This window comes from Oncorhynchus keta, chromosome 29 (genome assembly GCF_023373465.1).
Source record: "Oncorhynchus keta strain PuntledgeMale-10-30-2019 chromosome 29, Oket_V2, whole genome shotgun sequence".
Classification (NCBI taxonomy): Eukaryota; Metazoa; Chordata; class Actinopteri; order Salmoniformes; family Salmonidae; genus Oncorhynchus; species Oncorhynchus keta.
The window spans coordinates 2,470,966-2,493,119 of NC_068449.1; the positions used below are offsets into that span (position 1 = coordinate 2,470,966).

Below are 22,154 nucleotides of genomic sequence, written 5' to 3' on the forward strand. Positions count from 1 at the left end.
GTTTGGCAGATGCCAGGAGAACGCTACCTGCCACAATGCATAGTGTCAACTGTAAAGTTTGGTGGAGGAGGAATAATGGTCTGGGGCTGTTTTTTATGGTTCGGGCCCCTTATTCCAGTGAAGGGAAATCGTAACGCTACAGCATACACTGACATTCTAGATGATTCTGTGCTTCTTACTTTGTGGCAACAGTTTGGGAAAGGCCCTTTCTTGTATCAGCATGACAAAGCAAGGTCCATACAAAAATGGCTTGTCGAGATTGGTGTGGAAAAACTTGACTGGCCTGGACAGAGTCCTGACCTCACCCGCATCGATTGCCAATCGCCCAACCTCACTAATGCTCGTGGCTGAATGGAAGCAAGTCCCCGCAGCAATGTTCCAACATCTAGTGGAAAGCCTTCCCAGAAAAGTGGAGGCTGTTATAGCAGCAAAGGGGGGGACCAACTCCATATTAATGCCCATGATGGTACCAGAACTAATTTTAAGGTAAAAAAATACATGTTAATGATTCCACAATCAGGGCAGGCAATTGACTGGCTGTGACCAGGGTCAGTTAAACCACCATTTCTTTCAAATAAAACGCCTGGCGAGATAAAATGCTGATTAAAAGCGTCACTTCTCATTTTTTCTCAGTGATGATGCCAGAGTTTGGCACAACTTGCTTTGGCAGGGAAAGCAGAGGATTTTCCACACTTCAGTGCATTAACGTTATTCCAAAATACTGAGCAATCACCAGCAATCTGAGATAGAACTTATAAAGTAGCTAGATTTCTAGATTTAGATTTCTAGATTGATCTTTCTAGATTGAGATTTCTAGATTTAGATTCTAGATTTCAATTTCTAGATTTAGATTTCTAGATTGATCTTTCTAGATTTAGATTTTTATATTCAGAGTTCTAGATTTAGATTTCTAAATGTATCTTTCTAGATTCAGATTTCTAGATTCAGATTTCTAGATTTAGATTTCTAGATTTATCGGTCTAGATTCAGATTTCTAGATTTCTAGATGTAGATTTCTAGATTCAGATTCTATATTTATATTTCTAGATTTCTAGATTCAGATTTCGTTATTGAGGAAGTGCATCTATTTCTCAATAGCCTGAAATACTGTCACTCAGTTACAGAGTCAGTTTTTCTTGGGGGGGGATAAGGTCCAAAAATTGTATTTTGGCTTATGGCCACATCTACATCCAAAATCTGACATTTTTGGGGGGATGCCACAAGAGTTGATTTCACATATGTTGTAATGATGATGTTGTAATCAGCAATGTCAATATCCTTATCTGGGAATGAGCCCTTTAGCCAAGTATCTGTTATTGCAGCAGTTGAAATACCCTTTATTCCATTCACATAAGTAGTATGTGGGGCGGCAGGGTAGCCTAGCGGTTAGACTCTTAGAGTGTAGCGGAGGCAGTGTAGCCTAGCGGTTATAGTGTAGAGGAGGTAGGGTAGCCTAGCGGTTAGAGTGTAGAGGAGGCAGGGTAGTCTAGCGGTTAGAGTGTAGCGGAGGCAGGGTTGCCTAGCGGTTAGAGTGTAGAGGTGGTAGGGTAGCCTAGCGGTTAGAGTGTAGAGGAGGCAGGTAGCCTAGTGGTTAGAGTGTAGAGGAGGCAGGGTAGCCTAGCGGTTAGAGTGTAGAGGAGGCAGGGTAGTCTAGCGGTTAGAGTGTAGCGGAGGCAGGGTTGCCTAGCGGTTATAGTGTAGAGGTGGTAGGGTAGCCTAGCGGTTAGAGTGTAGAGGAGGCAGGTAGCCTAGTGGTTAGAGTGTAGAGGAGGCAGGGTAGCCTAGCGGTTAGAGTGTAGAGGAGGCAGTGTAGCCTAGCGGTTAGAGTGTAGAGGAGGCAGTGTAGCCTAGCGGTTAGAGTGTAGAGGAGGCAGGGTAGCCTAGCGGTTAGAGTGTAGAGGAGGCAGTGTAGCCTAGCGGTTAGAGTGTAGAGGAGGCAGTGTAGCCTAGCGGTTAGAGTGTAGAGGAGGCAGGGTAGCCTAGCGGTTAGAGTGTAGAGGAGGCAGGGTCGCCTAGCGGTTAGAATGTAGAGGAGGTAGGGTAGCCTAGTGGTTAGAGTGTAGAGGAGGTAGGGTAGCCTAGCGGTTAGAGTGTAGAGGAGGCAGGGTTACCTAGCGGTTAGAGTGTAGAGGAGGCAGGGTAGCCTAGCGGTTAGAGTGTAGAGGTGGCAGGGTAGCCTAGCGGTTAGAGTGTAGAGGCGGCAGGGTAGCCTAGCGGTTAGAGTGTAGAGGAGGCAGGGTAGCCTAGCGGTTAGAGTGTAGAGGAGGCAGGGTAGCCTAGCGGTTAGAGTGTAGAGGAGGCAGGGTTGCCTAGCGGTTAGAGTGTAGAGGAGGCAGGGTAGCCTAGCGGTTAGAGTGTAGAGGAGGTAGGGTAGCCTAGCGGTTAGAGTGTAGAGGAGGCAGGGTAGCCTAGCGGTTAGAGTGTAGAGGAGGCAGGGTAGCCTAGCGGTTAGAGTGTAGAGGCGGCAGGGTAGCCTAGTGGTTAGAGTGTAGAGGGGGCAGGGTGGCCTAGTGGTTAGAGTGTAGAGGCGGCAGGGTAGCCTAGCGGTTAGAGTGTAGAGGCAGCAGGGTAGCCTCGCGGTTAGAGTGTAGAGGCGGCAGTGTTGCCTAGTGGTTAGAGCGTTGGACTAGTAACCGGAAGGTTGCAAGTTCAAACCCCCGAGCTGACAAGGTACAAATCTGTCGTTCTGCCACCTGAACAGGCTTTTAACCCACTGTTCCTAGGCCGTCATTAAAAATAAGAATTTGTTCTGAACTGACTTGCCTGGTTAAATAAAGGTACAAATAAAAAATGTGTTGTCCTTCATTAAGTACATAACTTTGGAGACAATACCGCCCTTTCTGTCTGTTACTGTACATAAAACTGGTGACACTAACAACCACATGTAACAAAACACACACAGTTTATTCAATTTACAAAGTGGTTTGTATACATGATTATACCATTTATTGTGCATTTAAATACACATATTAAACCCTCTTTATCCGGCTATAATAACTGAAAAGTGACAGTATTGATTCCCATAGTGTTGAACAGACAACCAATTGTATCAGGGTTGGGATCAATTCCATTTCAATTGTATCAGGGTTGTGATCAATTCCATTTCAATTCCATTTCAATTCAGGAAGTACACTGACATTCCAAATCTCTTCAATGCTTTTCAATTAGGAAAATGTGGAATTGGAATTTGGTTTACTTCCTGAATTGATTGTAACTGAAATGGAATTGACCCCCCCCCAACCCTGAAGTGCACTTCAGTATCAGGAATGTTCTCTGGTTTAGTGTCATGGTAAAAAAAACTTAGTGCTCCGGTACTTTGGTGGTTGGGTATGGCAGTAGGGTAGAGGTCAACATAGACAGTAGTCTAGTAGGGTAGAGGTCACCATAGACAGTAGTCTTGGTGGTTGGGTATGGCAGTAGGGTAGAGGTCACCATAGACAGTAGTCTAGTAGGGTAGAGGTCAACATAGACAGTAGTCTAGTAGGGTATAGGTCAACATAGACAGTAGTCTAGTAGGGTAGAGGTCACCATAGACAGTAGTCTAGTAGGGTAGAGGTCAACATAGACAGTAGTCTAGTAGGGTAGAGGTCAACATAGACAGTAGTCTAGTAGGGTAGAGGTCAACATAGACAGTAGTCTAGTAGGGTAGAGGTCAACATAGACAGTAGTCTAGTAGGGTAGAGGTCAACATAGACAGTAGTCTAGTAGGGTAGAGGTCAACATAGACAGTAGTCTAGTAGGGTAGAGGTCACCATAGACAGTAGTCTTGGTGGTTGGGTATGGCAGTAGGGTAGAGGTCAACATAGACAGTAGTCTTGGTGGTTGGGTATGACAGTAGGGTAGAGGTCACCATAGACAGTAGTCTTGGTGGGTAGAGGGTCAACATAGACAGTAGTCTAGTAGGGTAGAGGTCACCATAGACAGTAGTCTTGGTGGTTGGGTATGGCAGTAGGGTAGAGGTCACCATAGACAGTAGTCTAGTAGGGTAGAGGTCAACATAGACAGTAGTCTAGTAGGGTAGAGGTCACCATAGACAGTAGTCTTGGTGGTTGGGTATGGCAGTAGGGTAGAGGTCAACATAGACAGTAGTCTAGTAGGGTAGAGGTCACCATAGACAGTAGTCTTGGTGTTCGGGGTATGGCAGTAGGGTAGAGGTCACCATAGACAGTAGTCTTGGTGGTTGGGTATGACAGTAGGGTAGAGGTCACCATAGACAGTAGTCTTGGTGGTTGCGTATGACAGTAGGGTAGAGGTCACCATAGACAGTAGTCTTGGTGTTCGGGGTATGACAGTAGGGTAGAGGTCACCATAGACAGTGTCTTGGTGGTTGGGTATGACAGTAGGGTAGAGGTCAACATAGACAGTAGTCTTGGTGGTTGGGTATGACAGTAGGGTAGAGGTCAACATAGACAGTAGTCTTGGTGGTTGCGTATGACAGTAGGGTAGAGGTCACCATAGACAGTAGTCTTGGTGTTCGGGGTATGACAGTAGGGTAGAGGTCACCATAGACAGTAGTCTTGGTGGTTGGGTATGACAGTAGGGTAGAGGTCTGGACTGAGGACTGAGGGTTAAGGGGCTCAGCTGTTAGTAGTAGGGAGGACTGAGGGTTTAGGGGCTCAGCTGTTAGTAGTAGGGAGGACTGAGGGTTAAGGGGCTCAGCTGTTAGTAGTAGGGAGGACTGAGGGTTAAGGGGCTCAGCTGTTAGTAGTAGGGAGGACTGAGGGTTAAGGGGCTCAGCTGTTAGTAGTAGGGAGGACTGAGGGTTAAGGGGCTCAGCTGTTAGTAGTAGGGAGGACTGAGGGTTAAGGGGCTCAGCTGTTAGTAGTAGGGAGGACTGAGGGTTAAGGGGCTCAGCTGTTAGTAGTAGGGAGGACTGAGGGTTACGGGGCTCAGGTGGAATGTGAATGTAACACTCGAGTTCCATGTTCCGTCCAGCTACTGGGGTCAGGGGTCAAAGTGTAGTATTAGTTCCATGTTCTGTCCAGCTACTGGGGTCAGGGGTCAAAGTGTAGTATTAGTTCCATGTTCTGTCCAGCTACTGGGGTCAGGGGTCAAAGTGTAGTATTAGATCCATGTTCTGTCCAGCTACTGGGGTCAGGGGTCAAAGTGTAGTATTAGATCCATGTTCCGTCCAGCTACTGGGGTGAGGGGTCAAAGTGTAGTATTAGATCCATGTTCCGTCCAGCTACTGGGGTGAGGGGTCAAAGTGTAGTATTAGATCCATGTTCCGTCCAGCTACTGGGGTGAGGGGTCAAAGTGTAGTATTAGATCCATGTTCCGTCCAGCTATTGGGGTGAGGGGTAAAAGTGTAGTATTAGGAACAGGTGAAATGGTAGGGCATGGGGGCTAGGGGTGAGGGGCTCAGGTCTCTGACTATCTTGTTGAGGCTGGAGATCTTCTCTTCCAGTAGGTAGTTCTTCTTCTCTGCTACTTTCTGTCTCCGCTCGGTCATCTCCAAGGCCTTCAGCAGCTGGGCGTTCTCCACGTACAGGTCCTTGATCAACGAATCAGCTTTGCCGTTCTTGTGGAGCTGGAGACAGAACGGAGAGGGAACCTAAACAACCTCACCCTGGTACTGTGTATATATATATATATATAAATATATATATATATATATATATATATATATATATATATATATATATATATATATAGTCTATACCTTTCAATACAATTATTTCCTTTGTCGTTGTCCCAGAGATGTGTGTTTGCTGTGAACAAACTTCACCAGTAAAACTAATACTTACAGCAAACTGATTAACATAGAAATAAGACTGTTGAGATTTACAGGAAACCTTTTCTTGATATTACGTCTGAATGTCTACATCAAAAGGAGGAAACACATCGATAACAAAGTGTACCTGATCTTTGAGTTGGCAGACCTTCTCCTTGAGCAGCAGCTTGACATTATGCAGAGACAGCTCTATCTCCCTCATACGTTCCTCCATCTTCATCATCATCATCATCATCGTCGCCCTCTCGTTCTGGTGACGGAGAAGAGGTACACAGATGAGACGGGGTATTAGGCTCCGATGTAGAGAATGTAGGAAATGATCTGTGGCCTCTTACAGCAACTTGCTTGATATCCTTTAGTTCTGCCACGTGTTTAGGGTATAAACATCTTATATATTATAACCATCTTTATCTTTATTTATCTTTATAACCATCTTTATCTTTATTTATCTTTATAACCATCTTATATATTATAACCATCTTATATATTATAACCATCTTTATCTTTATTTATCTTTATAACCATCTTTATCTTTATAACCATCTTTATCTTTATTTATCTTTATAACCATCTTATATATTATAACCATCTTTATCTTTATTTATCTTTATAACCATCTTTATCTTTATTTATCTTTATAACCATCTTATTTATCTTTATAACCATCTTTATCTTTATTTATCTTTATAACCATCTTATATATTATAACCATCTTTATCTTTATAACCATCTTTATCTTTATTTATCTTTATAACCATCTTTATCTTTATTTATCTTTATAACCATCTTATATATTATAACCATCTTTATCTTTATAACCATCTTTATCTTTATAACCATCTTTATCTTTATAACCATCTTTATCTTTATTTATCTTTATAACCATCTTATATATTATAACCATCTTTATCTTTATTTATCTTTATAACCATCTTTATCTTTATTTATCTTTATAACCATCTTATATATTATAACCATCTTTATCTTTATTTATCTTTATAACCATCTTATATATTATAACCATCTTTATCTTTATTTATCTTTATAACCATCTTTATCTTTATTTATCTTTATAACCATCTTTATCTTTATTTATCTTTATAACCATCTTTATCTTTATTTATCTTTATAACCATCTTATATATTATAACCATCTTTATCTTTATTTATCTTTATAACCATCTTTATCTTTATTTATCTTTATAACCATCTTATATATTATAACCATCTTTATCTTTATAACCATCTTTATCTTTATTTATCTTTATAACCATCTTTATCTTTATAACCATCTTTATCTTTATTTATCTTTATAACCATCTTATATATTATAACCATCTTTATCTTTATTTATCTTTATAACCATCTTATATATTATAACCATCTTTATCTTTATAACCATCTTTATCTTTATTTATCTTTATAACCATCTTATATATTATAACCATCTTATATATTATAACCATCTTTATCTTTATAACCATCTTTATCTTTATTTATCTTTATAACCATCTTTATCTTTATAACCATCTTATATATTATAACCATCTTTATCTTTATAACCATCTTATATATTATAACCATCTTTATCTTTATAACCATCTTATATATTATAACCATCTTTATCTTTATAACCATCTTTATCTTTATAACCATCTTTATCTTTATTAACCATCTTTATCTTTATTTATCTTTATAACCATCTTTATCTTTATTTATCTTTTACGTATCATCTGCCATGTTAATAAATAAATACACGGTTTAATTAATTAGGAAATCATTTTTAAAACACTATATATGTCTGGCTGTATGTACTGCTAAATACTCATAGCTGAGTAATATGCTATAAATACTCACAGCTGAGTAATATGCTATAAATACTCATAGCTGAGTGATATGCTATAAATACTCATAGCTGAGTAATATGCTATAAATACTCATAGCTGAGTAATATGCTATAAATACTCATAGCTGAGTAATATGCTATAAATACTCATAGCTGAGTAATATGCTATAAATACTCATAGCTGAGTGATATGCTATAAATACTCATAGCTGAGTAATATGCTATAAATACTCATAGCTGAGTAATATGCTATAAATACTCATAGCTGAGTAATATGCTATAAATACTCATAGCTGAGTAATATGCTATAAATACTCATAGCTGAGTAATATGCTATAAATACTCATAGCTGAGTAATATGCTATAAATACTCATAGCTGAGTAATATGCTATAAATACTCATAGCTGAGTAATATGCTATAAATACTCATAGCTGAGTAATATGCTGTAAATACTCATAGCTGAGTAATATGCTATAAATACTCATAGCTGAGTGATATGCTATAAATACTCATAGCTGAGTAATATGCTATAAATACTCATAGCTGAGTAATATGCTGTAAATACTCATAGCTGAGTAATATGCTATAAATACTCATAGCTGAGTGATATGCTATAAATACTCATAGCTGAGTAATATGCTATAAATACTCATAGCTGAGTAATATGCTATAAATACTCATAGCTGAGTAATATGCTATAAATACTCATAGCTGAGTGATATGCTATAAATACTCATAGCTGAGTAATATGCTATAAATACTCATAGCTGAGTAATATGCTATAAATACTCATAGCTGAGTAATATGCTATAAATACTCATAGCTGAGTGATATGCTATAAATACTCATAGCTGAGTAATATGCTAGAAATACTGCTATAATATGCTACTCATAGCTGAGTAATATGCTATAAATACTCATAGCTGAGTGATATGCTATAAATACTCATAGCTGAGTGATATGCTATAAATACTCATAGCTGAGTAATATGCTAGAAATACTCATAGCTGAGTAATATGCTATAAATACTCATAGCTGAGTGATATGCTATAAATACTCATAGCTGAGTAATATGCTATAAATACTCATAGCTGAGTAATATGCTATAAATACTCATAGCTGAGTAATATGCTATAAATACTCATAGCTGAGTGATATGCTATAAATACTCATAGCTGTGTAATATGCTGTAAATAATCATAAAATTATTGTGTTCTATGTGGTAATCTATTCTTACAATAGCAAAGATGTGTCAAGATAACATCTGAGAGAGGATACCATCAGATCCCGTGGTATATAACACCAAGGAAGAAGGCCGCTGAACACAAAAACCCCATGAAACTAGATGCTTTATTAGGTCTTGATTCTCCTCCGGTGAAATACATTGTACTGCATTTATTACAAAGTGACATCACAGCTAAATAAATAGATTTTAAAAAAACACAAAAACTAATATATAAATATAAAATTATTTGATCCAGAAACTTAAAATACAATCTACAAAACAATCAAACATAAAAAGTCAAACACACACAGCGCAATAGAGAATATAATCTTGACTTCTGAAGACCCTGAGACTTCTTATCTGAGCTTCTACAGTAAACAGGAAGTGATACATGAACATAATAAAACTGATGGAAGAACAGGAATCAAAACATTTGCATAATTACAATGAAAATGTTTCCCATTTGTTTACTATCAAACTATTGTTGAGTTCAATACCGTTGGTAACTAACCGGTACTGCAAGAACGTTGGACTAGTAACCGGAAGGTTGCAAGATCGAATCCCCGAGCCGACAAGGTAAACATCTGTCGTTCTGCCCCCTGAACAAGGCAGTTAAACCCACTGTTCCCAGGCCGTCATTGAAAATAAGAATTAGTTCTTAACTGACTTGCCTGATTAAATAAAAGGTAAAATAAATACAAATAAATAAATAAAAAGATAAAAACAAAAAACTATCGTTTTTAAAAATGTTAAATATCAATATGCAGGTCTGGAAAAATATGTCCAATAATACATTCTGTTGAAACTAAATTAAGAATTAGTTCTTAACTGAATTGCCTGGTTAAATAAAGGAATCTACTGCAAATCGGAGTATATTTCATGGATCTAGGTCGTTGAAGTTCACCTACTGTTACGGAGCTCAAGTTGTTTCAGAAAGCCCTTTGATCTGAGGAAAATAACAAAGGACTACCCTGTTTTACGCTGGTACACTGCCACCTAGTGGCAGCATACCATCGTTACACATTCATGCCCTTACGATGAAGTAGTTCTCACATCCCATTCCAATCACTGTCCACTGTACCGTAACACTCTGATTTATTACTTCCAGTGTTTCAAGCATAAGTGGGGCAGGGGGACGAGGTCAGGGGACAGAGAATGGAGACTTGGAGGACTGGATGAGGCTGGGGTTAGCTGATGTGAGAAGGACGGACAGAGAGAAAGGAGGACTGGATGGGGCTGGGGTTAGTTGATGTGAGAAGGACGGACAGAGAGAAAGGTTTGGAGGATTGGATGGGGCTGGGGTTAGTTGATGTGAGAAGGACGGACAGAGAGAAAGGAGGACTGGGTGGGGCTGGGGTTAGTTGATGTGAGAAGGACGGACAGAGAGAAAGGTTTGGAGGACTGGATGGGGCTGGGGTTAGTTGATGTGAGAAGGACGGACAGAGAGAAAGGCTTGGAGGACTGGGTGGGGCATGTGAAGAGGACTGGACAATAATTCGGGGAGTCTTGAAGGATAGAGGCAGGATTTGGGGGTTAGGTGCGTCAGGCAGGGGAAAAGGTTTGGAGGACTGGGGGAACGTGATGTTAGAAGCTGCCAAGTTGCTTGCTGTCTGTCAGAGTCCACCAATCCTCCGGTAGCTGTCTGCATGAGCGGCCCTCGGTTCTGGCATTGCAGCACCCTGGAGAGAGAAGGCAGGTACACTTCACCAGGGCTCACCCCTCCATCCAGTCCTCTAATACATGAAGCTTCTAAAGGCAGGGCTATGCAATTAGCGCAGCTTTAAATAGTCCCCTCTGTCTGGGACAACTGAAGGACTCAGTGCAATCTGAGAACAGGGCTAAACAGTTAGATGACTAGACTATAGCAAAACTAACTAAAATTGGTTATTATGCTATTACTTCACAGTGTAGCAAAGGACGAACCACCTCAACATGTTAGAGAGGCCATGACAGAGACAAGGCCTAGTGCTATTCAGATGTTAGAGAGGCCATGACAGAGACAAGGCCTAGTGCTATTCAGATGTTAGAGAGGCCATGACAGAGACAAGGCCTAGTGCTATTCAGAGGGAGGAGGATGGTTCTGCTTCATTAAACAGGAGACACATGAACAGTCCAGTATCACCACGTACCTTCACCCCACCCAGACTATAATCACCCCCTACCCAGACTATAATCACCCCACCCAGACTATAATCACCCCCTACCCAGACTATAATCACCCCACCCAGACTATAATCACCCCCTACCCAGACTAGAATCACCCCACCCAGACTATAATCACCCCCCACCCAGACTATAATCACCCCACCCAGACTATAATCACCCCCTACCCAGACTATAATCACCCCCTACCCAGACTATAATCACCCCCTACCCAGACTATAATCACCCCCTACCCAGACTATAATCACCCCACCCAGACTATAATCACCCCCTACCCAGACTAGAATCACCCCACCCAGACTATAATCACCCCCCACCCAGACTATAATCACCCCCACCCAGACTATAATCACCCCCTACCCAGACTATAATCACCCCCTACCCAGACTATAATCACCCCCTACCCAGACTATAATCACCCCACCCAGACTATAATCACCCCACCCAGACTATAATCACCTCACCCAGACAATAATCACCCCCCACCCAGACTATAATCAACCCACCCAGACTATAATCACCCCACCCAGACAATAATCACCCCACCCAGACAATAATCACCCCACCCAGACTATAATCACCCCCTACCCAGACTATAATCACCCCCTACCCAGACTATAATCACCCCCTACCCAGACTATAATCACCCCACCCAGACTATAATCACCTCACCCAGACAATAATCACCCCCCACCCAGACTATAATCACCCCACCCAGACTATAATCACCCCACCCAGACAATAATCACCCCACCCAGACAATAATCACCCCACCCAGACTATAATCACCCCCTACCCAGACTATAATCACCCCCTACCCAGACAATAATCACCCCACCCAGACAATAATCACCCCACCCAGACAATAATCACCCCTACCCAGACAATAATCACCCCAGCCAGACAATAATCACCCCCTACCCAGACAATAATCACCCACCCAGACAATAATCACCCCACCCAGACAATAATCACCCACCCAGACAATAATCACCCCACCCAGACTATAATCACCCCCACCCAGACTATAATCACCCCCCACCCAGACTATAATCACCACCTCCCCAGACTATAATCACCCCCACCCAGACTATAATCACCCACCACCCAGACTATAATCACCCCACCCAGACTATAATCACCCCCCACCCAGACTATAATCACCCCACACCCAGATTATAATCACCCCCTACCCAGACTATAATCACCCCCTACCCAGACTATAATCACCCACCACCCAGACTATAATCACCCACCACCCAGACTATAATCACCCCTACCCAGACTATAATCACCCACCACCCAGACTATAATCACCCCACCCAGACTATAATCACCCCCACCCAGACTATAATCACCCCCCACCCAGACTATAATCACCCCCCACCCAGACTATAATCACCCCACACTATGATCACCCCACACCATCCCAGACTACTACCACCATATCAGAGCTCTACATCAAAGAACACTGCACCCAAAAACCACACAATAAAACACCAAACCCAGAAGATGATCACGCCCACGCACACACACCCACACACACACACACACACACACACACACACACACACACACACACACACACACACACACACACACACACACACACACACACACACACACGTGTGAGAACATGAAGGTGGTGTAGTGATGAAGGTGGTGTAGTGATGCAGGTGGTGTAGTGATGAAGGTGGTGTAGTGATGAAGGTGGTGTAGTGATGAAGGTGGTGTAGTGATGAAGGTGGTGTAGTGATGAAGGTGGTGTAGTGATGAAGGTGGTGTAGTGATGCAGGTGGTGTAGTGATGAAGGTGGTGTAGTGATGAAGGTGGTGTAGTGATGCAGGTGGTGTAGTGATGAAGGTGGTGTAGTGATGCAGGTGGTGTAGTGATGAAGGTGGTGTAGTGATGAAGGTAGTGTAGTGATGAAGGTGGTGTAGTGATGAAGGTGGTGTAGTGATGAAGGTGGTGTAGTGATGAAGGTGGTGTAGTGATGAAGGTGGTGTAGTGATGAAGGTGGTGTAGTGATGCAGGTGGTGTAGTGATGAAGGTGGTGTAGTGATGAAGGTGTTGTAGTGATGCAGGTGGTGTAGTGATGAAGGTGGTGTAGTGATGCAGGTGGTGTAGTGATGAAGGTGGTGTAGTGATGAAGGTGGTGTAGTGATGAAGGTAGTGTAGTGATGAAGGGGTGTAGTGATGAAGGTGGTGTAGTGATGAAGGTGGTGTAGTGATGAAGGTGGTGTAGTGATGCAGGTGGTGTAGTGATGAAGGTGGTGTAGTGATGCAGGTGGTGTAGTGATGAAGGTGGTGTAGTGATGAAGGTGGTGTAGTGATGAAGGTGGTGTAGTGATGCAGGTGGTGTAGTGATGCAGGTGGTGTAGTGATGAAGGTGGTGTAGTGATGAAGGTGGTGTAGTGATGAAGGTGGTGTAGTGATGAAGGTGGTGTAGTGATGCAGGTGGTGTAGTGATGCAGGTGGTGTAGTGATGAAGGTGGTGTAGTGATGAAGGTGGTGTAGTGATGCAGGTGGTGTAGTGATGCAGGTGGTGTAGTGATGAAGGTGGTGTAGTGATGCAGGTGGTGTAGTGATGAAGGTGGTGACGTGATGAAGGTGGTGTAGTGATGAAGGTGGTGTAGTGATGAAGTTGGTGTAGTGATGAAGGTGGTGTAGTGATGAAACCAGGACAAAATGTTACAGCTACAGAAATAAAATAATAACATATTGAATGAAAATATATATTTATATTCCCCAACTGTTATAGAGGTAGAATATAATATATATTTATATTAGCCAACTGTTATAGTGGTAGAATATAATATATATTTATATTAGCCAACTGTTATAGAGGTAGAATATAATATATATTTATATTAGCCAACTGTTATAGTGGTAGAATATAAAATATATTTATATTAGCCAACTGTTATAGTGGTAGAATATAAAATATATTTATATTACTCAACTGTTATAGTGGTAGAATATAAAATATATTTATATTACTCAACTGTTATAGTGGTAGAATATAAAATATATTTATATTCCTCAACTGTTATAGTGGTAGAATATAAAATATATTTATATTCCTCAACTGTTATAGAGGTAGAATATAAAATATATTTATATTCCTCAACTGTTATAGTGGTAGAATATAAAATATATTTATATTCCTCAACTGTTATAGTGGTAGAATATAAAATATATTTATATTCCTCAACTGTTATAGTGGTAGAATAGAAAATATATTTATATTCCTCAACTGTTATAGTGGTAGAATATAAAATATATTTATATTCCTCAACTGTTATAGTGGTAGAATAGAAAATATATTTATATTCCTCAACTGTTATAGTGGTAGAATATAAAATATATTTATATTCCTCAACTGTTATAGTGGTAGAATATAAAATATATTTATATTCCTCAACTGTTATAGTGGTAGAATATAAAATATATTAATATTCCCCAACTGTTATTGAGGTAGAATAGAAAAGCCACATCATTTGTCACTTCTCTTATCAAATATTTATATTCCCCAAAGTAAAAATTGAGAGATATTTTGTCAGGTGTTTGTGGTTCAGGTCCCATCAGAGTGTAATCAAGACAGATCAAAAGGTATAGGTCCCATCAGAGTGTAGTAACAAGACAGATCAGAAGGGTACAGGTCCCATCAGAGTGTAATCAAGGTGTTTGTGGTTCAGGTCCCATCAGAGTGTAATCAAGGTGTTTATGGTTCAGGTCCCATCAGAGTGTAATCAAGGTGTTTGTGGTCCAGGTCCCATCAGAGTGTAATCAAGGTGTTTATGGTTCAGGTCCCATCAGAGTGTAATCAAGGTGTTTATGGTTCAGGTCCCATCAGAGTGTAATCAAGGTGTTTATGGTTCAGGTCCCATCAGAGTGTAATCAAGGTGTTTATGGTTCAGGTCCCATCAGAGTGTAATCAAGGTGTTTATGGTCCAGGTCCCATCAGAGTGTAATCAAGGTGTTTGTGGTTCAGGTCCCATCAGAGTGTAATCAAGGTGTTTATGGTTCAGGTCCCATCAGAGTGTAATCAAGGTGTTTGTGGTTCAGGTCCCATCAGAGTGTAATCAAGGTGTTTGTGGTTCAGGTCCCATCAGAGTGTAATCAAGGTGTTTGTGGTTCAGGTCCCATCAGAGTGTAATCAAGGTGTTTGTGGTCCAGGTCCCATCAGAGTGTAATCAAGGTGTTTGTGGTTCAGGTCCCATCAGAGTGTAATCAAGACAGATCAGAAGGTCCAGGTCCCATCAGAGTGTAATCAAGACAGATCAGAAGGTACAGGTCCCATCAGAGTGTAATCAAGGTGTTTATGGTTCAGGTCCCATCAGAGTGTAATCAAGACAGATCAGAAGGTTCAGGTCCCATCAGAGTGTAATCAAGACAGATAAGAAGGTACAGGTCCCATCAGAGTGTAATCAAGGTGTTTGTGGTTCAGGTCCCATCAGAGTGTAATCAAGGTGTTTGTGGTTCAGGTCCCATCAGAGTGTAATCAAGGTGTTTGTGGTTCAGGTCCCATCAGAGTGTAATCAAGGTGTTTGTGGTTCAGGTCCCATCAGAGTGTAATCAAGGTGTTTGTGGTTCAGGTCCCATCAGAGTGTAATCAAGGTGTTTATGGTCCAGGTCCCATCAGAGTGTAATCAAGGTGTTTGTGGTTCAGGTCCCATCAGAGTTTAATCAAGGTGTTTGTGGTTCAGGTCCCATCAGAGTGTAATCAAGGTGTTTGTGGTTCAGGTCCCATCAGAGTGTAATCAAGGTGTTTGTGGTCCAGGTCCCATCAGAGTGTAATCAAGGTGTTTGTGGTTCAGGTCCCATCAGAGTGTAATCAAGGCAGATCAGAAGGTTCAGGTCCCATCAGAGTGTAATCAAGGTGTTTATGGTTCAGGTCCCATCAGAGTGTAATCAAGGTGTTTATGGTCCAGGTCCCATCAGAGTGTAATCAAGGTGTTTGTGGTTCAGGTCCCATCAGAGTGTAATCAAGACAGATCAGAAGGTTCAGGTCCCATCAGAGTGTAATCAAGGTGTTTGTGGTCCAGGTCCCATCAGAGTGTAATCAAGGTGTTTGTGGTTCAGGTCCCATCAGAGTGTAATCAAGACAGATCAGAAGGTTCAGGTCCCATCAGAGTGTAATCAAGACAGATCAGAAGGTTCAGGTCCCATCAGAGTGTAATCAAGACAGATCAGAAGGTTCAGGTCCCATCAGAGTGTAATCAAGACAGATCAGAAGGTTCAGGTCCCATCAGAGTGTAATCAAGACAGATCAGAAGGTCCAGGTATTCCCATAATCAACAGTAAAGTGTGAATGTGTCAGTAATGAGTTGAACACAGTGAGAGTGATGATACTGTATATTAAGTGCTAGATTGTAGATCACCAGATATGCCAACTGCATATTGATTCAAAGAGCAGGAATGGCATATATAATTAGGATTCAGTTATAGTTAGAGGCATGATTAGCCTGCTACGGGATGTGATGGGTAGCCCTGATCTCTCTCTCTCTCACCTGTATGTTCTCTGGGTTGAGGTCGTCCCTGCGGTGTTGCTCTCTCCGCTCACCAGGCATCCTGCGAGGGGATGTGGGCAGCAGACCAACCAGCTGGACTTGGAGGGCCTGGAGACACCAGACAGACAGACAGTCAGGAGAGAGACAAGGAGAGACACAGAGAAAAGAAGAGAGACCAAAAGAGAGAGAAGAGAGAGAAAGGACATAATGTAGGGTGGGAAGGAGAGAGATTAAATAGATGAAGGTTATGTCAAAGGGACATGAGTGTGAGGATAGGAGGAGCCAGGCCAACTGATGCCAGGCCAACTGTTGCCAGGCCAACTGTTGCCAGCCCAACTGTTGCCAGCCCAACTGTGTTTCTGGAAAACTACTGGAGTTACATGGTAGTTTTAAAACTAGTTTTATAGAAAACGACAGAAGAAGAAAAGGAGACATTAAAAGGGAGTCCAGGTGTTTGACAGGGAAAGACAGATGCCGTGAGATTAGATGAGAGGAGGGGGGTACGTGAGGGGGAAGTTAGGGAAGGTCCAGGTGTTTGACAGGGAAAGACAGATGCAGTGAGATTAGATGAGAGGAGGGTACGTGAGGGGGAAGTTAGGGAAGGTCCAGGTGTTTGACAGGGAAAGACAGATGCCGTGAGATTAGATGAGAGGAGGGGGTACGTGTGGGGGAAGTTAGGGAAGGTCCAGGTGTTTGACAGGGAAAGACAGATGCAGTGAGATTAGATGAGAGGAGGGTACGTGAGGGGGAAGTTAGGGAAGGTCCAGGTGTTTGACAGGGAAAGACAGATGCAGTGAGATTAGATGAGAGGAGGAGGGTACGTGTGGGGGAAGTTAGGGAAGGTCCAGGTGTTTGACAGGGAAAGACAGATGCAGTGAGATTAGATGAGAGGAGGGGGTACGTGAGGGGGAAGTTAGGGAAGGTCCAGGTGTTTGACAGGGAAAGACAGATGCAGTGAGATTAGATGAGAGGAGGGTACGTGAGGGGGAAGTTAGGGAAGGTCCAGGTGTTTGACAGGGAAAGACAGATGCAGTGAGATTAGATGAGAGGAGGGTACGTGAGGGGGAAGTTAGGGAAGGTCGGTAGAGAACTGACCTCCAGAAGCCGTGCCTGTAGCTGGGCCTGTTGGGTCTTCAGACCTTCGTTCTCCTGACGAAGACTCTCCAGCTCTCTCTGGACCTCACACACCTGACAACCACCACACAAGGCCATGAGAAAACGTAAGACATAACAAACATAACAAATCCATTGACAAAAAAGTGAGAACTGCTTCAGAAATACATGTTACTTATGAATGGTAGGTAGGTGGGAAGCATTGTTGTGAGTTTTGTTTTCCATATTTTCGACATTAGGTTCATCCAATTAATAATCAAAGAAAATTTGTTATCAATAAAAAATAAAAATAATGTACTGTATGAAATGTCTGAATTTCAAATAAAACGTGAAAAAAACGATCAAGAAATCATAACAGTATACATAAATATAATAACAGATCCTCCTATATAAATGACCTTGTTCTGAGCAGAGAGTAGCTCCTGATGCATCACGTTCAGCTCTCTCTTCAGAGCAGTCTTCTCCTGTTCCACGGTCTTCACCACACTGGACTGGCCCTGCTGTTTCTGCTGCTTCACGGTTAAGATGGCTGCCTCCAGCTGACGCGTCTGTGGAAAGACAATACAGGGTTTCAAAAAGGTATGCATATGCAGGGTGTATGGTTCTATAACATCTCTAGAACGTAAAGGGGACGGTTTCCTGGACACACATTAAAGCCTAGACCTTGACTGAAATCCACGCTCAGCTCAGAATATCCATTAAAAGCTCTGTGTCTGGAGAAAATACTGGCCCCTAGACCTTGAGACATCAAAACCAATTTGATTATGTCTGCATTTTATTTGCCTCTGTTATCTCACCTTGTCCCTGCTGTGGTGAAGGTCGTCCTTGGTGTTGTGGAGCTCCATGGTCAGCCTCTCGTTCTCCTGCCTCAGCAGCTGCTGCTCCTGTTCCACCAACCTGGCCAGCTCGTCCCGGTACAACTTCTTGTGCTGGCTCTGGTATCCGCTGGAGTGCAGGGCCATCTCCAGAACCTGGTTCTGATTTAAGGAAACAACCAGGCTGAGCATTCTCTGCCCCTTAGAAATAACTAAATTTTTATTTAACCAATCAATCTCATTGAGGTCAGGACACCTGGACTGAATAATTACCAGAAAGGACAAAGCCCCTCAGACCACAGCGATTTCACTAGATTTAGTAATTGTATTTTTTATGCCCTAGTCATTTTATTTGGTGATGCTAATTGACATAAAAGGTTACTAGACGATAAATATAGGTGCCAATGTGGATAGTTGAATCACCACAGGTCTATCCGGCTTGTCTAATCAACCAATCAGAAATGTAGCTGAGCTGGCCCCCTGGTTTGGGTGTTTTGCTACAGGGTGTCTGGTTAAAGACGAGGTGTATATAACTTCAAAGAAATAACTTTAATCAATGTCACCACACCAACCAATCAACCACCCACCCAGCCAACGAACCAATTACCCACCTAAACAACCAACCAATCAACCACCCACCCAGCCAACGAACCAATTACCCACCTAAACAACCACCCAGCCAACGAACCAATTACCCACCTAAACAACCACCCAGCAAACGAACCAATTACCCACCTAAACAACCAACCAATCAACCACCCACCCAGCCAACGAACCAATTACCCACCTAAACAACCACCCAGCCAACGAACCAATTACCCACCTAAACAACCAACCAATCAACCACCCACCCACCCAGCCAACGAACCAATTACCCACCTAAACAACCACCCAGCCAACGAACCAATTACCCACCTAAACAACCAACCAATCAACCACCCACCCAGCCAACGCACAAATTAACCACCTAAACAACCACCCAGCCAACGAACCAATTACCCACCTAAACAACCAGCGAACCAACCAACCACCCACCCCCCCACCCAGCCAACCAAACGATCAGCGTGTCGTCAAAAGAAGGTCTTACCTTATCGTTGGCATTCTGCAGCTGTTTGTGCAGTGACATCACTTCCTGTTTGAGGGCGTCCTTCTCCTGCTGTGACACGCGGAGGTCTGACTTGAGACGGGCGTTTTGGAGGTTAACAGACTGGAGACTTTCATCCAACACATGAGTCTGAAAGAGGAGGAGAATACTTTGGTCATAATTCTAACAAATCAGAATGAATTCGAAAATGTTTTATTGTCCACGTGACAAATTTGTCTTTGGCTTGACACACTTTGGTCATGAATAGATTTACAAAACGTAGGTACCTTTTTTTTCCTTAGATGCCCCAGTATTATTCCCCCCCCCCTCCCAAAAGACATACTTTTACATAATTCTAACAAATCAGAAGGAATTCGAAAAAACTTTATTGTCCACGTGACAAATTTTGGCTTGACACACATAGAACAGACATTCTAAATGACGACAACTTAGAATGAAAGTAGCGACACGTTGAATGATAGACTATAGCAGTGTCATAAGTGGTTGCCAGGAAACAAGGCAAGAGTCAAAGGTTGCCAGACTGAACAGAGCATCCTTACCCTCTCCTGAGACTTGGCAAGCTGATTGCGTAATCCCTGGGTTAGTTTCTCCAAAGCCTTGTGTTCCTGCAGGAGAAGGGAGAGCTGGCACTCCACAGCCCCCATCTTAGCCACCTACAGATGGACACAGGGAAGAGGAGTGTGGTAAAGTAAGTACCACACCTAAAATACTACACAGACGTCTCACATGGCATTCAAACCCCATCTGTGCCTTCATATTTCCCTCCTTATCCATTTCGCCTTTCTAATTGTAACTTTCTATCTTAATAAATACTAAATCTTTACAGGCGTTACCTATAACACACACACAAACACACACACACACACACACACACACACACACACACACACACACACACACACACACACACACACACACACACACACACACACACACACACACACACACACACACACACACACACACACACACACACAGTAAGTTCTATAGATATTCAAACACCCATGATGTTTCTCTGCTCATGTCTCACCTTATCGCGGAGGGTGGTGATTTGTAGCACCTGCTGGGCCTTGCCCTCCTCTAGTAGTACAGTCCCTTCCACAGCGTTGGTCAGCTCCGCCTCCAGGGCAGACGCACACACTGCCATCTGACACGGGAGAACAAGTCGTTAGCCAATAGGAATCCAATACTTTTCCCTCAATATGTCTTTGCTCTATTTCTACTATCCGCATAACTCGCTTCCTACTCAAAACGCATCGGAGAAGAAGGCCAGAGAGCAGGGACCTTTCCTCGCTTCCTACTCAAAACGCATCGGAGAAGAAGGCCAGAGAGCAGGGACCTTTCCTCGCTTCCTACTCAAAACGCATCGGAGAAGAAGGCCAGAGACCAGGGTACCTTTCCTCGCTTCCTACTCAAAACGCATCGGAGAAGAAGGCCAGAGAGCAGGGACCTTTCCTCGCTTCCTACTCAAAACGCATCGGAGAAGAAGGCCAGAGAGCAGGGACCTTTCCTCGCTTCCTACTCAAAACGCAGCGGAGAAGAAGGCCAAAGAGCAGGGACCTTTCCTCGCTTCCTACTCAAAACGCATCGGAGAAGAAGGCCAGAGACCAGGGTACCTTTCCTCGCTTCCTACTCAAAACGCAGCGGAGAAGAAGGCCAGAGACCAGCATACCTTTCTTCGCTTCCTACTCAAAATGCAAAGGAGAAGAAGGCCAGAGAGCAGGGTACCTTTCCTCGCTTCCTACTCAAAACGCATCGGAGAAGAAGGCCAGAGACCAGGGTACCTTTCCTCGCTTCCTACTCAAAACACATCGGAGAAGAAGGCCAGAGAGCAGGGACCTTTCCCCGCTTCCTACTCAAAACGCATCGGAGAAGAAGGCCAGAGAGCAGGGACCTTTCCTCGCTTCCTACTCAAAACGCATCGGAGAAGAAGGCCAGAGAGCAGGGACCTTTCCTCGCTTCCTACTCAAAACGCATCGGAGAAGAAGGCCAGAGACCAGGGTACCTTTCCTCGCTTCCTACTCAAAACACATCGGAGAAGAAGGCCAGAGAGCAGGGACCTTTCCTCGCTTCCTACTCAAAACGCATCGGAGAAGAAGGCCAGAGAGCAGGGACCTTTCCTCGCTTCCTACTCAAAACGCATCGGAGAAGAAGGCAGGGACCTTGAATCTTCTTGTACAATGCCTTTTGAGGAAGAGGCGAGGAGCGAAGAGCAAGGAATCAAACAAATACTAACTATGAAAAAGCGCAAAAAGCCTGAAAATGGACTCTGACAGTTTTACCTTGGTCCTGTTGTCCTCTGGTTCATTGTGCTGCTGGTCTCTGACAGCCTCCTGTCTCTCACTCTGTCTGAGCAGTTCCCCCAGCTGTTGGCTCAACCCCTCCACTCCTGCTGCATTCTGGGCGTTCTTCTCCGACAGCAGCCCGTTCTCATCCTCCAGCTGCTGACTGCGGAGACGCAGCTCAGATATCTGCAATGGTGGGGGGGGGGATATGCAGATTTAGGTTAGCTTATTACAGTATAACATACACCTTACCGAGGTGAAAGGTCAGGACTTGTTTTCTCGTGTGGGTGCCTCTACTGGATGTCGTTGTGCATCAGAAACGGTACCCTATATTACCTACACAGTGCACTACT

At 42.9% G+C, this 22,154-nt stretch overlaps 1 protein-coding gene and 3 long non-coding RNA genes across 60 annotated transcripts in view; 3 read left to right on the forward strand and 1 right to left on the reverse strand.

Annotated features, from left to right (window-relative positions):
* Nucleotides 1-3,145: 3,145 nt before the first annotated feature.
* On the forward strand, nt 3,146-4,635 carry LOC127913501 (uncharacterized). 41 transcript variants are annotated; one of them, XR_008085768.1, is made up of 7 exons: nt 3,146-3,523; nt 3,556-3,747; nt 3,797-3,845; nt 3,911-3,959; nt 3,992-4,072; nt 4,155-4,302; nt 4,351-4,632. It is a non-coding gene; the product is annotated as an uncharacterized LOC127913501 (long non-coding RNA). The 41 variants fall into 41 exon arrangements; XR_008085777.1 differs by lacking the exon at nt 3,797-3,845 and having other exon boundaries at nt 3,556-3,715; nt 3,992-4,023; nt 4,073-4,252; XR_008085746.1 differs by lacking the exons at nt 3,797-3,845; nt 3,911-3,959 and having other exon boundaries at nt 3,556-3,715; nt 3,960-4,072; nt 4,155-4,252; nt 4,351-4,399; nt 4,449-4,632.
* A 434-nt stretch (nt 4,636-5,069) lies between these two features.
* Nucleotides 5,070-22,154, reverse strand: part of nin (ninein (GSK3B interacting protein)) — an 86,647-nt gene continuing 69,562 nt past the window's right edge. For 14 of the 15 annotated variants that reach the window (XM_052485616.1, XM_052485629.1, XM_052485615.1 and 11 more), the window contains 10 exons: nt 21,799-21,987; nt 20,547-20,663; nt 20,056-20,169; nt 19,499-19,645; nt 18,394-18,573; nt 17,995-18,144; nt 17,579-17,671; nt 16,484-16,591; nt 5,862-5,984; nt 5,070-5,530 (listed from right to left, as the gene is read on the reverse strand). In XM_052485616.1, coding sequence (XP_052341576.1) covers nt 5,315-5,530; nt 5,862-5,984; nt 16,484-16,591; nt 17,579-17,671; nt 17,995-18,144; nt 18,394-18,573; nt 19,499-19,645; nt 20,056-20,169; nt 20,547-20,663; nt 21,799-21,987 — 1,437 coding nt within the window. In that variant the 3' untranslated portion in view covers nt 5,070-5,314. Of the gene's footprint in view, nt 5,531-5,861; nt 5,985-8,913; nt 10,487-16,483; nt 16,592-17,578; nt 17,672-17,994; nt 18,145-18,393; nt 18,574-19,498; nt 19,646-20,055; nt 20,170-20,546; nt 20,664-21,798; nt 21,988-22,154 lie in introns of those variants that run through there. The other variant, XM_052485617.1, reaches the window with a different exon arrangement.
* Nucleotides 12,505-13,641, forward strand: LOC127913507 (uncharacterized). 3 transcript variants are annotated; one of them, XR_008085800.1, is made up of 3 exons: nt 12,505-12,612; nt 12,783-13,122; nt 13,343-13,641. It is a non-coding gene; the product is annotated as an uncharacterized LOC127913507 (long non-coding RNA). The 3 variants fall into 3 exon arrangements; XR_008085801.1 differs by lacking the exon at nt 12,783-13,122 and adding an exon at nt 13,190-13,308; XR_008085802.1 differs by lacking the exon at nt 12,783-13,122 and adding an exon at nt 13,190-13,291.
* LOC127913506 (uncharacterized) lies at nt 14,720-15,947 on the forward strand. Its single transcript, XR_008085798.1, has 4 exons — nt 14,720-15,112; nt 15,384-15,590; nt 15,665-15,781; nt 15,822-15,947. It is a non-coding gene; the product is annotated as an uncharacterized LOC127913506 (long non-coding RNA).